The following is a 14,504-nucleotide window of genomic DNA, read 5'->3' on the forward strand; positions in this document are numbered from 1 at the left end:
GAGTATGACCTTATTTTGTTAGTCTGTCATGTCATTTATATATTGTGTCTTGTGCAATTCTGGGTTTAGAAGATGGTGTAACTTGTCTCTCTCTGTTCCATGTGATTTCCAATTGAATTTAAAAGTTTGCAGAAATAGGCATTCTGGGATTATATTTTGTGTGTTTAGCCTGAGTGTGTAGGTGTGCAAGAACATTGAAAGAACATAGAACTAAACTTTGAGTAGAAGATATTATGGTAGATATTAGTGTGGTAGAAGCTACAGGCCTCTCGCTCTTGGGATTCAATAGGATTAGAGAGAATTAGAGGATTAGAATCTGTTTTCTAATCATTCCTTAAATAAAATTCATGTACTTGTTCATAACCAGGACAGACATGACCTAAAACCGTTAAATGACCTAATAAATGTTTAGGAAGTATTGCATACATTTTTATTATCTCTTTGGAAACTCTTGGAAGATTGGTTTTCAACTTCCTTTCTCTTGCAATAGATGTTACAAATCACATTATTGCAAAACTGAATAGTGCCAGTAAAGAATACGTTTGTAACAGTATCTAAACACATATGAACTAATGCAGGGTGTGGTAATATTCATCATTGTAACATCACCAGAGGAGATCTGTAATCTTTCTTGCTGGCTTGAGACATGAGCCACCAGGGGGCCCAATACAAATAAGTAATGTTAATATTTATAAATATGATGATAACAATCCATGATCATATGGTTGTTAACTAGTGTGTAGTTTTTCTTCATCCAACATCTTGGTTGTTGGCAAATCACTTAAAACTACCAAAGCCTTATCTGTACCTAAAACTTAAACTATATTTTGTAGCAATTGCTTCTATGGCCCTCTACTAAGATGATACATTTCTGATCCTTTGTGAATTGGAATTTTTAATTTATTTTTGTTTGTTTTCAATTAAATTAGATCTGTATTGGAAAAAGTAGATATCTGGATTGACCTCACCAAGCTTGAACTCACCACAAAGTCTGTCCTCTTTTAGCATCTTGAATGTCACAATTGCAGCAGTTAGGTAAGATTTTTTTTAGATAATTTTCTGATCACTTTAACAGAGATGAATTTACAGAATACTAAAGATTTCCTTTCACTCGTCGCCATTTTCATAAAGCATTTTAGCATTACAGAGATCTTCCATGATAGCATATTCAATCTGCAACATGATGGATTAATTTGGACGGCAACCTTATCCTAAAATCCACTCAACCCTTTGGAAAACAAGATCACACAAATCTGGCAAAAATTCACTAAGACATTGTTCTGCACCACTGTTATGTAGGAATATTGAGTTTCATTTTGTCTCATTGCATTTTATTTCTTTTGCTATTCAGAGAAGTCTGTGGCAGCAGAACTAATAGCTCACTTTGGATGGTTAGTCGGCAAACATAGTATATTGATAAGAAATAGATAAGAAAATATCTTCACAGATAGATGCGCTCGCATGTCTATGGTGGTGGAACAGCGCTCTGGTTCCTGGATTTTGCAGAAGGTTTGTCCCTTTCTCCTTCCTCTGCTTGGTCTGACTCTCGTTCAACTTCGGAGGCACGCCTCTCAGCGATGTCTTTCCCTGTCACGGGAGTGTGCAGCTCCGCATTTCCTCCTCCAAAGAGGGAATGGGGGGCAGGGCACGCTCTTACGAACCTGTTAGCGAGGAGCTCCTGGAGGTTGTGACATGCGCCGTTCAGAAGCTTGATATCGCTTCGCCGGCTGGTGAGCATAAAGCCCCTCCCTCCTGGCATCACAGCCTCCGCTTCGGGGCTTGCTGCCCCTTCAGCCCCAAGACCACGGTTTATTCCAACGTCTCTGGGTTTAGGGATTATGGCTATAATGTCATGACATGGGTTGAAGAGATGCTAGCACGCTATCTCTTCCCACATTAACCACCAAGCCCCTGCCCAATACCTTGACGTTGGTGGGTAAGGCTTACACCTCAGCAGGTCATGTTTGCACTTCATGTCAGTACTGCAGGCATACCAAGCCGACCTGCTGCGGGAGCTGGATCTGGGGGATCCCTAGGGCAGCCAGTTTTTTGAGACCCGCCAAGACCGCTAAGGCCATCGGCCGGTCTATGGCCACCCTAATCGCCACTGAGAGACATCTCTGGCTTTTCCTGCCAGAAATACCGCCTGTTTGGCGACGCCGTTGATTTGGTAGTCGACAGGTTCCAGGATTCCAATGGTATCTACCACGCCGCTCTCATAGGCCTGCTCGGCGGGCACAGCCCCAACCCCAAATGCAGAGACAGAGCGTCGCGACGCGTGCTCCCCATGTGCAGGATCCCACGCGACACCCTGGGTCAAAGCCCCATGAGGTGACAGATCTGAGGACTGTCATCTCCAGGAAGAGGGCTTCACCTGTGGAGCGATGACCGGTGAGCATGTAGCACCGCTTTTCTCTGTGCCCGGTAACTCCCAGCCCCCTCAGGTACCTGGTTCATTAACCCTGCCGCGAAATGTGCTTCAGAGCATGGCCAGCTCCACCGAGCTCCCTCCTTCGGTTCCGCCCGGCCACGTTTGGGTACTGACCCGGCTCTGGACACACCGGGGGTAAGTCTGGAGAGACTGATACCCTTATGGGAGAACCGGGCAGCAGAACTTTGCCAGACATGTCCCTGTGGGTCCTGCGTACTGTAGAGCAAGGCTACTCGATTTAAATCGGGTCTCGCCCTCCCCGGTTCAACGAGCTCTCTCTTACTCTGGTGAGAAGCGAGCAGGCTCTGGTCCTGGAACGAGAAGTAGATACTCTTCTGAGGAAGAAGGCTATCGAGGTGGTCCGAGGTGGTCCGAAGGCTATCGAGGTGGTCCGTAGACAGAGTGTCGGGGTTCTACAGCCGGTACTTCATAGTTCCCAAAAAGAACGGTGGGTTGGAGCCTATCCTAGATCTACGTCAGCTGAACCGCTCTTTGATGAGGCTCTGGTTCAGGAGGCTGTCCATTAAGCAGGTCGTGTCTCAGATCAGATCCGAGGATTGGTTTGTCACAGTGGATCTAAAGGATGCGTACTTTCACATACACATCCTCCCTTCTCACAGGAAGTTCCTGAGGTTTGCTTTTGGGGTCAAAGCATTCCAATATCGGGTCCTGCCATTGGCCTTGCACTGTCACCCCACACCTTTACACACCTTTCCCCTGAGACATCAGGGCATCCGTATCCTCAATTATATCGAAGATTTGTTGATATTAGCTTAATCAGAGCAGTTAGCAGTAGTTTTGACTGAATACTGAGAAGAGTGTGCTTTCTCTATCACAGAGAACCACCTATCTCGACGTCTTTTGGGATTTTGGTCTTTTTACAGGTCCTCTGGTCTCCCCACTCCATTCGGGGTCAGAGCTTACTTAACCCAAAGTGTGGAAGCCTCTAAGGCTGGGTGGTCCACCCCGCTCACTTTTACCAGGTTTTATGACCTTGACCTCTGTGCCACTCCTGGCACCTCTGTCCTTCGACTCAGTTGTGCTCAATCACACTAGTCAAGGACTGGTCGGTGTGGTGTTATTGGACTCTTGTTCCCAAAGCATTCCGACGCAGCTCGTGTTCCTGAAAGGGAACGTCTCTAGGTTACGTATGTAATCCTAGTTCCTTGAGGAACTCTAGCCGCGTCTCTAGCCACACCTCCGGCACCCTCTTCATCGCTTCCTTCACGGTTACAGAAGCTGAAGTCCCAAAAGAACAAACGGCAAAGATACAAAAGTAGTACTAAGGCTGAGCTCTAGACAAAATTGCCTTGGATGTGTGACTCAACTTTTTCTGGTCTGCTGCACACTTATTAATGGCCTTGGTTTAAATATGCTGGCTAATCCACCTCACACGAGGCCTCACCAAATCCAACTCAGCTGTGTAATTTTGCTAGGGCAGTGTTGATAATACTGTCATGGCTTCTTTTAAGGATGAATCAATTGCTTTATTTGTGACCATGATGCATTCATGAAATGTTAATCATTCCGCTAAAACCCATCAGTGAAATGGTTTTACAATTATTTGTAGATTGTTGAATGGGTCCCTGATTCCAGCCTAACCTGTGATATTTTCCTTGCTTAAATGATAAACTCATTAGATAAAGTTAAAATACACTTGAATAACATCCACAATGTGTGTTCTACATTTGGTCTTATCTTCCATCTTCACTCTGTCTTCCAGTTTCCACCTTCCACCTAACTGTTTACAATCTGCTGACCAAACAGTCTCAACACAGACCAAGCATCACACCATTGATAAGTCCCTGTGTCTATAGTATGTAACACTGCAATAATACCAAGTAAGAGCTGGACCATACAATATTGGTTGTAACAGACAGCATGGCAAACAGCATGGAGGAAAATGCCCAGGCTCCACAGTCTCCTTGTGGAGGTGGAACTGGCTCAAATGTGCTAGAACAACCCACATCACACATGACATTAAAAGATTGCCAAATGTGAATGCATTATTTAGTGTTTTTGTGTCAGATTCTGCATTAAGGAGTTGCATTAATTTCACAGACGTCTTCCTGCAAGTCTCAGTTCAACCAGAAAGAGAAAGGGTGAAAGCAGACCCTCATTTCAAAAAAGGTTTACAAGTTTCAAGGTTAAATTATAACTTGGGAACAATTGTCCAGCAGGATGAGAAAGCAGAAGATAAAGCAATAAATGACACAAATTGAAGCTATACAATTAAATTTTACATCACATAGTCATCATTGCTTTGTTTGTTGTGATGTTTTGTAAAAGTTACTGCTAACTGCTTTTCTACTCTCTTTAATATCCAATCTCTCTGTGTTATCTAAAGCCATGATTTTAAGGCAAGTATCAACTACAATAGGATCTGGAGGCCCAGTACACTCAGTTCTTTGACAGAGAGATTGTGAATGACCAGCTGCAGGATGCTTGCGTGGAACTTCTTGCAGCTGTTCATGAGCAACAACATGGATACCAGCCAGCTGATCAGCCTCTATGAACCCTGACACACAATCCCATTTACACATGCACATATTCCTTCAAGTCAAGTCAAGTCAAGTCAAGTCAAGTCAAGTCAAGAAGCTTTTATAGTCATTTCAACCAGATATAGCTGATTGATTCCATATATAGCTGATTGAGCTGATATATTCCTCTTACCTCATTGGTGAGAGCAAATAGTACATCTACAAATAAGAAAGAAAAAGGTGTGAGCTCTGAAGACACATGAAACCTAAAATGAACCTTTATAAACAGGATATGGTAAAGGCACGTGTACTTACAAAATGTTACTGAAAAAACTCTGAATTGGTTTAACCTTTAAGTATTATTTGTGATTTGTTAGTGTTTTAGACAAAGAAAATGTATTTTGATTGATGTGATCATTTTTATTATATTTTCTATAATAAACTAATGTTTGTGTAACATTGTAATTTTCTATTTTTTTATAAAGAATAAAAGTTCATATGAATTATAATCTGAATTAATACATTATACACAAAATACAATATTCTTCTTGTATGTGCTTATGTTCATTATGCCTCTCTGCCTGTCCTGCGTTTGTAGAAATACATTTTAATGCACACTCATAAGTGAGCGTTTTTACCTGTATGTTTGTGTGAATGTATATTTTAGCATGTCCTTAGACACACAATGATCAGTGTCCCGGTAATCTCTCACTGGCAAATGCACGTCTGTGTGGATTTAGCTAGGGATTAGAAGGCTAAACTCCTCTCTTCACACCACTGTATCCAGAACCACAAGTCCAATGAGTCAATATCACAATGGGGAAAAAACAGGCAGTAAGTTACATGCTCTAAATTTATTTTCAGATAAAACAGATATTACACAATAATAGTCTTAGGTTTGTTTGAGACTTTTTGTGGTCTGCGGATTAATTTGTGTTCCTGATACAAGTAATCATTTTGTGAAACAATTCAAGTGTTGCTGTCTGACAACAACACGTGAATTATTTCACAAAATAAATAGATTTAGAGTTAATTGTTATTTAATTAGGTACAGATGTTTCTGCTAACTAATAGTTACAGGAGATTCTAACTGAGGTATGTCATTGAGAAACATGTCATTAAACATGCTTAATACAGCTTTTCCCCCCAGTCATTTTAAAAGATAAATCAATGTCATATTATATGCATATAAGACATATGCATATAATATGACATTGATTTATCTTTTAAAATGACTGGGGGGAAAAGCTGTATTAAGCATACTGTGTAAGACATTTCATTATGTATTCTTACACTAAGTGTGTAGGCTTAATTAGGTTGTCTGATAGGATTGTGCATCTCCCGTGTGTCTGGAGGGTATAAAGAATGTTTGGCTGTAACATGTAACTATGTTAATTCAATATTTTACCAATAATACTGTTATATTTACATACATATTTGTGTAATACAAATTACTGCCAAACTTAATTTTACTGTATATACAGTATCCATATTAGAAATGTACAGGATATATACAGGATATATTCTAACACAGCCTTTTTTTTGCTTTGATTTTCAGTGTGACGTGTCTCATATACCAAGGTCAGTTGCTTTAAAAAGCAATACAATGCTTTTTGGAAAAAGAATAATGAAAAAGAATAATGAACTTAACATTAATAGTGTTTACTTAAGGATTTCTCGATTTGAAGAACTTTAGATTCCATATAAAACACTGCAACAGAGGGTTTCTTTTTTTAGAAAATTTTTTTTTAGGAGAAATCATTAAGAAGGAATGAAGGTCTCATTTGAAGTAATGGAATTTGTTATAGTAAAGTTTGGGGAAAGTCTGGGACCCTGGAGTGTTTTCATTTTGTCCCTCTGATGAACCGTTTTAGTGTTGAACAAAAGCGTGGGATTGTGGGATGAAAAAAACCCATAGGAATCACCTTATTTTTTAAGGAAATGTGGGAAATAGAAAACTAGCTTTTTCCGTCTCTGTGAAATTTTTTAATCTTTTTCGCTTGCAGATCCAGTGATCAATATAGTTGTTGCAGCTTTAAGTGCCAGTCTCATAAGAATCTGATTCTTGAATTCTTTCTTGGTTTCTGTAATGATTTTGCAAACATGATGCTGAAGTCAAGACACTCGGGGTGAGTAAATAAACCTGTACCATCGAGGACTGATATTAGATGCAAGTTTATTTAATTAGCTGTAAATTAACCTTTAAACTGGATTTATTTAAAATACATTGATACATTGCATGTTTCTATAGATGTCTGCAGAATGGTAAAATATGTATTTAATAATATCTAGATTTGAAAATTCCAGACTTTCTTGAACTGAAATGTGAATTTCTCTTTGTTTCTTTACAAAAAAAAAAAATCTGGTCTGTGTAAGTAAATTTGAATTTGAAGTAAATAAAGTCCAAAGTCCAAGTGTAATATAAAGTTGTGACACTAACTGTAGTGCTGCTGTGTCATGGATATTTTGACAGCCAGTTATCTAACTATTAATTACATTGAGTAGAATTAAGTCCCTTTCTTGATCCATCATTCACTGTGTGAAGGATTCACTCAAATCTTTTAGACATCTTTAAATAGACTGACTGTTTTTACCACCACTTTTGTCTTATATTCTGATGCACCTTCTGATGCAATATAAACATTGCAGCAAACTTAGGCAGGTTTAATAATATTCATATCATTTGGGTTATAGTAATATTTTTGTAAAGGTGTAAAATTATAGGCAGGATCCAGATATTTATGCTGAATTTAACCTGTTCATCCAACAGGTTTTTCCAAGTCACCACACAATTATTTTACTTTTCTCAAATTTACAATATTACCCAGATTGCACTAGGTAAACAGAGTAGCCAGAGTTCTTTTTCTGACCTTGTCCTAGAAAACATGTTGATTACCAAACCCAAGAAGAAAAAGTCTAAGAAGGAATTCAGTGGTGTGAAAGAGTCAGAAGGTAAGACCATTTCACATCTATTAATTTTTAATAGTAGCCAAACCAAAATAGTTAGTAAACAGTTCATTGATTTTAGGATATTATTAGTGTGTCTTCCTGTGGTCTGGTAATATGATTGACCTGTCTAGAGGAGACAAAGCCTGCTGTTGAAATGGGAGACTTGGTGAGCTGTAATACATTTGAAAGCAAGGATGCTTCTTCCCCTGAACCTCAGGACATTCCAGCACAAAAGAAGAAAAAGAGAAAGAAGATATCCAATACATTTGGTAATCAGTTTAAGTGAACAAATTAACTATTTTCCACATTTTCATTTCATATTTATTACACTTGCCTTTACAGATATGAAAAGTAAACAGCAATACTTTGTGAATGGAGACACACAAATGCCACCCACAAATAGAGAGGAAGTTACTAGGAAATCTAGACGGAAAAGGTGAGAATGGAATAAATCAAATAAATAAAAGCTCATCAGTGGAAATATTTTATTTGACTTATTTTCTCTCTATAGGAAGTCTAAAATATCAGAGAATCAGCGTAATAACAATGTGGAAGTGAAGGACAGTGATGTCGTAATTGAAGCACGTACTCCTGTTTCTCATCGTTCTCTGTTTTCCGCCCCTCTGGGTCAAAGCCAGACTCTTGGTAAAGTGTTTGTGGAGAGAAGTCGTGAGTTCCTCATTCATTAAAATAAATACATTTACTGCTCATTGCATTGTTTGTTTGAATGTAATAAAAAATAAGAATTGCTCATAAACAAAGAGATTATGAAGTAGAAAACATAATTTCTTTTTCTTCTTCTACAGAACAGTTTACCTGAAACAAGTCATTAGTGTTTGACTGGGATTATTGATGCATGTCTAGTGTCTCTCAATGAGTGTTTTACTTATAGATCGGTTTCAAGCAACTGAGCAGCCGGGCCTTGGCCATGAGCAGGTGGAAGACTTCATGGAGGTCAGATCAATGTGGAACACCCGAGATGTTGCATTAAGAGTTCACAATGGCTTCAGGTAATAGAGGAAGCCAGAAGACAGTTTTATCTACTGAGTCTCCAAGCTCATTCATAAAATTTTGATAAATCAGTGATTCATAGTTATGGAAATTAAATCCATAGCCTTTTTAAAATTCCTGGTAAACACAGCTACTGAAAAATCGTGTTGGGTTTTTCTGTTTGGTTCTTTAGGATCATTGGACTCTTCTGTCATGGGTTTCTGGCAGGATATGCTGTGTGGAACGTCATTGTTATTTATGCGTTGGCAGGAGAACAGATGAAAACACTGTCAAACCTGTTACAGCAGTACAAAAGCTTAGCATACCCCACCCAGTCTCTACTATACTTTTTGCTGGCTATTACTTCTGTGTCGGCCTTTGACAGGTGTGTGCTTAATATAAGACGTGATCATATGTTTGGACCTTAAATATCAGGATTAATGCAAGTGCAAACTTTAATTGATTCAGTTTATTGTAAGTTGCTCAATTGCCTATGTCACATGTGGGAGTCATCTGTTTTGATCCTGCAGTCAGACAGATACCACTGAATTATTAGTGCAGCCTTAACTGCTGGGCTATTATTACAGCATTTTTTAATAAAAGTGTCCTGTTTCCCCTGCAAATTTGTTGCTTTCAAATTCTAAGACTGCCAGGGTCACATGTAAGCATGTTTCAATTAAATGCTTCTGTCTTAGATGTAATAAGAGCAACCGCTATATTAATACAGACAGCAGTATAGATTGGGCATACTCAACAATGACGTCTTCAAATTCAGGGCTCTAGGCATGTCAAGTTCTCAGCATGCATTAATGATTTAGAATCCTGGCTACTCACCTGTGGATGAACTTCACCCATCAGAACAAAAGTCCCATGTCAAAATTACTTTCACAAAGATCTCAGGAGCTACCTCTGCACTTGACATCTGACATTACAGTTCAATTGTTATCAATAGTTGTTTTTGTATAATTAATTTTCTCATTCCTAATATTTGTTGTTTTCTCACTAATTTAAACTAACCCCACTTGTTGTTGTTTATCGACAGACAGGATAATTCCAGCATGAATACGAATCAGTTTAATTTTTATTCTCCCACATTTTGAGTTTTACACACTCTCTTAAAGTAATTTATATCTTTGCATCTTTAGCTGTTTACAGGTTTTGGTTTGCACCAGAAAACACTATACGGCAAATTACTAAATACACAATGTATATGATGGAATGTAATCTAGTCAGCACTTGGGATTATACACCTACTGTATGTCATTTATTAGATGCATTTTTGTTGGAGAGTTTTCTGACTGGCACACTCTGCACACTCTCACACTTCTCTGCAGGGTGAATCTAGCCAAAGCCTCTATGGCTCTGAGAGGCTTCCTCATGCTTGACCCAGCAGCCCTTGCGTCATTCTGTAAGCATGACAACTGAGTCAGTAGTAGTGGCAGTAGAACAAGAAGACCTCTTTTTATGTGAAAATGTGTGCTTTGTATTTCTAGTGTACTTTGCAGCCCTTATTTTGTCTCTGAGTCAACAGATGACTAGCGACCGCATCAACCTCTATTCCATAGCCAATGAGTCACTGTGGTGAGCATTTATTAATTACTCCTTACTTTGAAAAATATACCATGCATTTATTCATTGATTATTTATTCAGCCCTCATCTTTATCTAAGATTTTGCCTATGAATCACAAAACATTACATTACAGAAGCACATTTGACATTTATAACTAGCTTCCATAAATAATTGGTAAAGTAGGAGCATGTATTTAAATGACAACACTCCCTCAGTGTTGGGTTTTTTCTGTTTTTATTTTAGGCCTCCAGGCTCTGAACACCAAATTCTGCAGCCCTGGATTGTGGTGAATCTGGTTGTAGCTTTACTGGTTGGACTTGCCTGGTTTTTTATATCTGCCAGACCTGATATGGATTACACAGAAGGTATGTGTTTGGGTAAGGAGAACATTTCTTGGTAGTTACATCATATTTCACTAACATTGTGCTCTTGTGTTCCACAGAGTTCTTAATATCAATGGAGATAGATGACTATCCACAATACTCCTGAAAAATCTTATCATGACAAATGGAATCAGTGTTCCTGAAGAATGGAAGGCAAGGAAGAGACCTGACAACGATTCATTGTGAAAAAAATTAATAAATAAAAAAAAAAAAAAAAAAAAAACGAAACACTCAAAATTATGATTGGGAAAAACAGAGATTAAAGAAAACCTACAAGCCCTGCAAACCCTGACCAGAAAAAAACAGTTGTGTTAAATATAGATGAAATTTTTATTAATCTGATTCAAGTGATTATTTTATTTTATTTTGTCCTATAATTTAAGACAGTTATATTGCTATTTGTCTGTAATGTATACTGTATATTAAATGATTAGCAAAATATCCAATATATTTTGGTTACATAATGGTTTAGTAGTATTCATAAGCAGGCATGACTACTGGAATCAAGTGATGCATTCAAAAATGTCATCGATAACCAATAAACGTGACAATAATTTTTTTGTTTGATTAATTTTATTCCACCTCACCTGTAAAAGCATCAGACAAACAAACAAACAAACAAACAAACAAACAAGTTAGTACAGAGTAAAAAGCCTTTCCAAAAAAACAACTTATATCACAATACAGATTTAGCTATACCTTGTTACATTCATTTGTTAGAACTGGTAGAGCTTTTTAATATTATTATTATTATTATTATTATTATTATTAATATTATTATTATTATTATTATTATTATTATTAATAATGTTATTATTATTGCAATTCTTATTCTTCTTATGATGGTGATAATGAACTTATTAAAGTTACTTATGCTTGTTTATATATATATATATATATATATATATATATATATATATATATATATATATATATATAAGATTTAATTCCTTCTTTTCGGTTTTTCAGACGATTCATGATACCTAAAGAATATTATTTCCATATAACTTTTAGAAGCATGCTGTGATAAGCTCCTGCTTCTTATTTCCATTTCTGTGACATCTGAGTTTATTATAAACGCTACACATAGCAAGCCAAAACTCTCCTCTGGGATTAGTTTTAAAAACCTATCGACTCCCTTCATAGTGTGCACTATAAAGGGTATAGAACGATATAGTGTACGCTCGGTTGTAGTGCACTGCCATGGGCTTTATGGAAGTGGTTTAGGACGAATCCGTTTGAATAACGGGAGGTTGAGATTGGCGCTTCCTGCGGCTTCCTGTGCGCGGGAGCAGAGCGCTCGAGCGCGTGTGTGCGCTCGCGTGTGCGCGTGAGAGTGTACGTGAAAAAAAGCCTAGTCGTAAAAAAAAAAAAAAAAAAAAAAAAGATGTAAAAGATGGCGGAGCTACAGATGCTCCTGGAGGAAGAAATTCCTGCTGGACGGAGAGCTTTATTGGACAGTTTCACCAACCTCGACAGAGTCGCCGAATACTGCGAAAGTAATTACGTTCAGGTAAAGCTTTAATTAAGCGCTATTTTTGTAAAAGTCGCTTTAGTAGAGTGTTAATTAGCAGCTAGCCGATTAGCATCGAGCTAACCGACTGATTTATAACGGCTGCTTGTTCACTGGAATGAAGTCGCGCTTTCCCAAATCTGCTCCTCCAGGCTTTCTGTCCTGCACGCTGAAATGTTGTTACTACCCTAGAAATGTCTGTTTTGCCTTTAAAAACGGCGTGCTGAATAAACCCAGGGGTGTTATAACAAGAACAAAAACCCCACAGTGTTGTACAAGCTCCGGGACAGGACTGGGAGAAACTGTAGTATCACTCTGTCCCACACGGCGCAGGACAGCAAACTGTTGTCATCAGAAAACTTAAAAAGTTACCCAGCTATGACTGTATGTAAAAACACAGTGTTTAAGTACAACAACTGGCTTGGTGTTTCCTAGTTATTGTTTTAAATTACATAATAAACAAATGAGTGACTTATTCAAAACCCGGATTTGCAGTGGTTCTCAGGGTGGCTCCGAAATCTCAGACCAGCATTATATCAAACTCAACATATAAAATTTTATATCCAAACCTCTAAAAATTGAAACAATGCCAATATTGCGGGCCTTTACCTAATATGTTCAGCTGAAGAAATTTTAGTAATATAATGCTTCCTTTCATATATAAATAAAAAGCCTCATATGTAAACCAGGGGTTTAGTGAGATTTGGGGTGCAAAAAGATTTTTTTTTTTCTTCTTTTCTTTAAACTAAATCCTCAGAATTTAACTGGATGTTTCCCTGCTATTTTAATTAGTTTGATCCAACCCTGTATAATTCAAAATAATGTAAATATTATTTCAATATGTAGTTTAATTAATGAAATATTAGTAATAAAATGCTCCAAAAAACTGCCAGGATGTTAGTGAAATGTTTAAATAATAATTTTTGGCCTGCAAAATTTTATCTCATTTTTCACAAAGAACTATTAAGATGAATATGGCCATCATGTTGTCATTTTAGGTCAGAAAAGCAAGGACATCTAATCAAAAAGCTTAAGGTTTGTTTTAGAATATGTAAGTTTATTTTGTCCCAGTAGATTTGCCACTGAAAAGCTTCTTGTTTGTAAAGTCTTCCAAATACAAATATTTAGAGTAGCCACATTTCATTTTCTTATATGTAGTTGATTTATACAGTGTTTTTTTATTTTGCTGTAAATTACTGCAAGTCTTAATCTCAAGATTAAAAATACAATGTGATGTTTCTCTATATTTGATTACTTTTAAATACTATATGCTTTTACCTAATGTGTTGTTTAGGTAAACTAGTTCAGTGATAAAATGGTTCAGTAAACAGCCAGAATATCTGTAAAAAAAAAAAAAAAAAAAAAAAAAAAAAAAGAGCTGTGTGTGTGGGTGTGTGTTTTTTATCACTTTTATCTCAATTTTTTTTAAAAACTCACTGATTTACACACATATATATTAGTGTGTGTGTGTGTGTGTGTGTGTGTGTATATAATGTTTAATGTTGTTCCACCAAATACTTCAAGTAGCAACATTCCATATAGTTTTCTTATTCATGGTTTATTTACACAGTGTTTTTATTTAGCTGTATCTTACTTGGAGTACTTGAAAATAATATTTACGATATTCAATGTTCACACCAGGGCTATTCCTTGTATTCACTCACTTGGAATATCTAGGAGTAAATTTTGCCCTATTCAGGATATCCATTTGTCACTGTGTAAAACACTTCAGTCCCATGCTAACAGGGGCATGTGCTACATTTCATATAAACCTAGTCCCTAAAAACCAGATCCTGAAGCCTTGCCATGACACAATAAGCTCTTTTGCCATATGGCTGCCTAATCACAGATTTGTTATGTTGTTGAGTTTGAGGAGTGGTGTATCCTGGTTAAACAGCTGGGATTATTTATTACTTCCCAATTGAAGTAATATAATTTTTGACCCAGGTTTTGAGTTGGCACACACCTTGAGTAGGCATAGCTGTGCAGGAAAGAAGACTTTTAACATAAAAAACTTTATAATGTAATGTATTGTTTGTTGTTACTGTAAGTATGCTATGTTTTTGTAAATTTACAGTTTTTACCAGTTCGTTGTCATACTGAAACACATTGCATTCCATTTTTATAATATCATAATTATGTTAGCATTGGGAGGATTCATTGTGTGCTCATTTTGTTTTTGTCATT

The 14,504-nt window shown here is 37.3% G+C and overlaps 2 protein-coding genes across 8 annotated transcripts in view; both read left to right on the plus strand.

Moving 5' to 3' along the window:
• Positions 1 to 5,670: 5,670 nt before the first annotated feature.
• Positions 5,671 to 11,362, plus strand: tmem237a (transmembrane protein 237a). Of its 4 annotated transcripts, none has more exons than XM_083536013.1 (13): positions 5,671 to 5,745; positions 6,470 to 6,492; positions 7,027 to 7,040; positions 7,792 to 7,863; positions 7,992 to 8,129; positions 8,203 to 8,296; positions 8,372 to 8,529; positions 8,753 to 8,870; positions 9,044 to 9,235; positions 10,185 to 10,258; positions 10,344 to 10,431; positions 10,665 to 10,786; positions 10,864 to 11,362. In XM_083536013.1, the coding sequence occupies exons 1-13, from the start codon at positions 5,728 to 5,730 to the stop codon at positions 10,908 to 10,910; spliced, it is 1,158 nt and encodes a 385-aa protein (XP_083392139.1). In that variant the 5' UTR covers positions 5,671 to 5,727; the 3' UTR covers positions 10,911 to 11,362. The 4 variants fall into 4 exon arrangements, with proteins under 4 accessions (XP_083392139.1, XP_083392142.1, XP_083392140.1 ...); XM_083536014.1 differs by having other exon boundaries at positions 5,704 to 5,745; positions 6,918 to 7,040; XM_083536016.1 differs by lacking the exon at positions 7,992 to 8,129.
• Positions 11,363 to 12,034: 672 nt separating this feature from the next.
• abi2a (abl-interactor 2a) overlaps positions 12,035 to 14,504 on the plus strand; it is a 30,203-nt gene continuing 27,733 nt past the window's right edge. Inside the window, exon 1 of one of the 4 annotated variants that reach the window (XM_083538037.1) lies at positions 12,035 to 12,317. In XM_083538037.1, coding sequence (XP_083394163.1) covers positions 12,201 to 12,317 — 117 coding nt within the window. In that variant the 5' untranslated portion in view covers positions 12,035 to 12,200. The remainder of the gene's footprint in view (positions 12,318 to 14,504) is intronic. The other 3 variants (XM_083538034.1, XM_083538035.1, XM_083538036.1) reach the window with 3 other exon arrangements.

This window comes from Silurus aristotelis (genome assembly GCF_946808225.1).
Source record: "Silurus aristotelis genome assembly, chromosome: 3".
Taxonomy (NCBI): Eukaryota; Metazoa; Chordata; class Actinopteri; order Siluriformes; family Siluridae; genus Silurus; species Silurus aristotelis.

Excerpts from the sequence above, each read along its gene's own strand:
- tmem237a (XM_083536013.1), top strand. Across the intron at positions 8,130-8,202 it reads GAAGATATCCAATACATTTG|ATATGAAAAGTAAACAGCAA; the intron begins GTAATCAGTTTA and ends TTGCCTTTACAG. Across the intron at positions 10,787-10,863 it reads TGATATGGATTACACAGAAG|AGTTCTTAATATCAATGGAG; the intron begins GTATGTGTTTGG and ends TGTGTTCCACAG.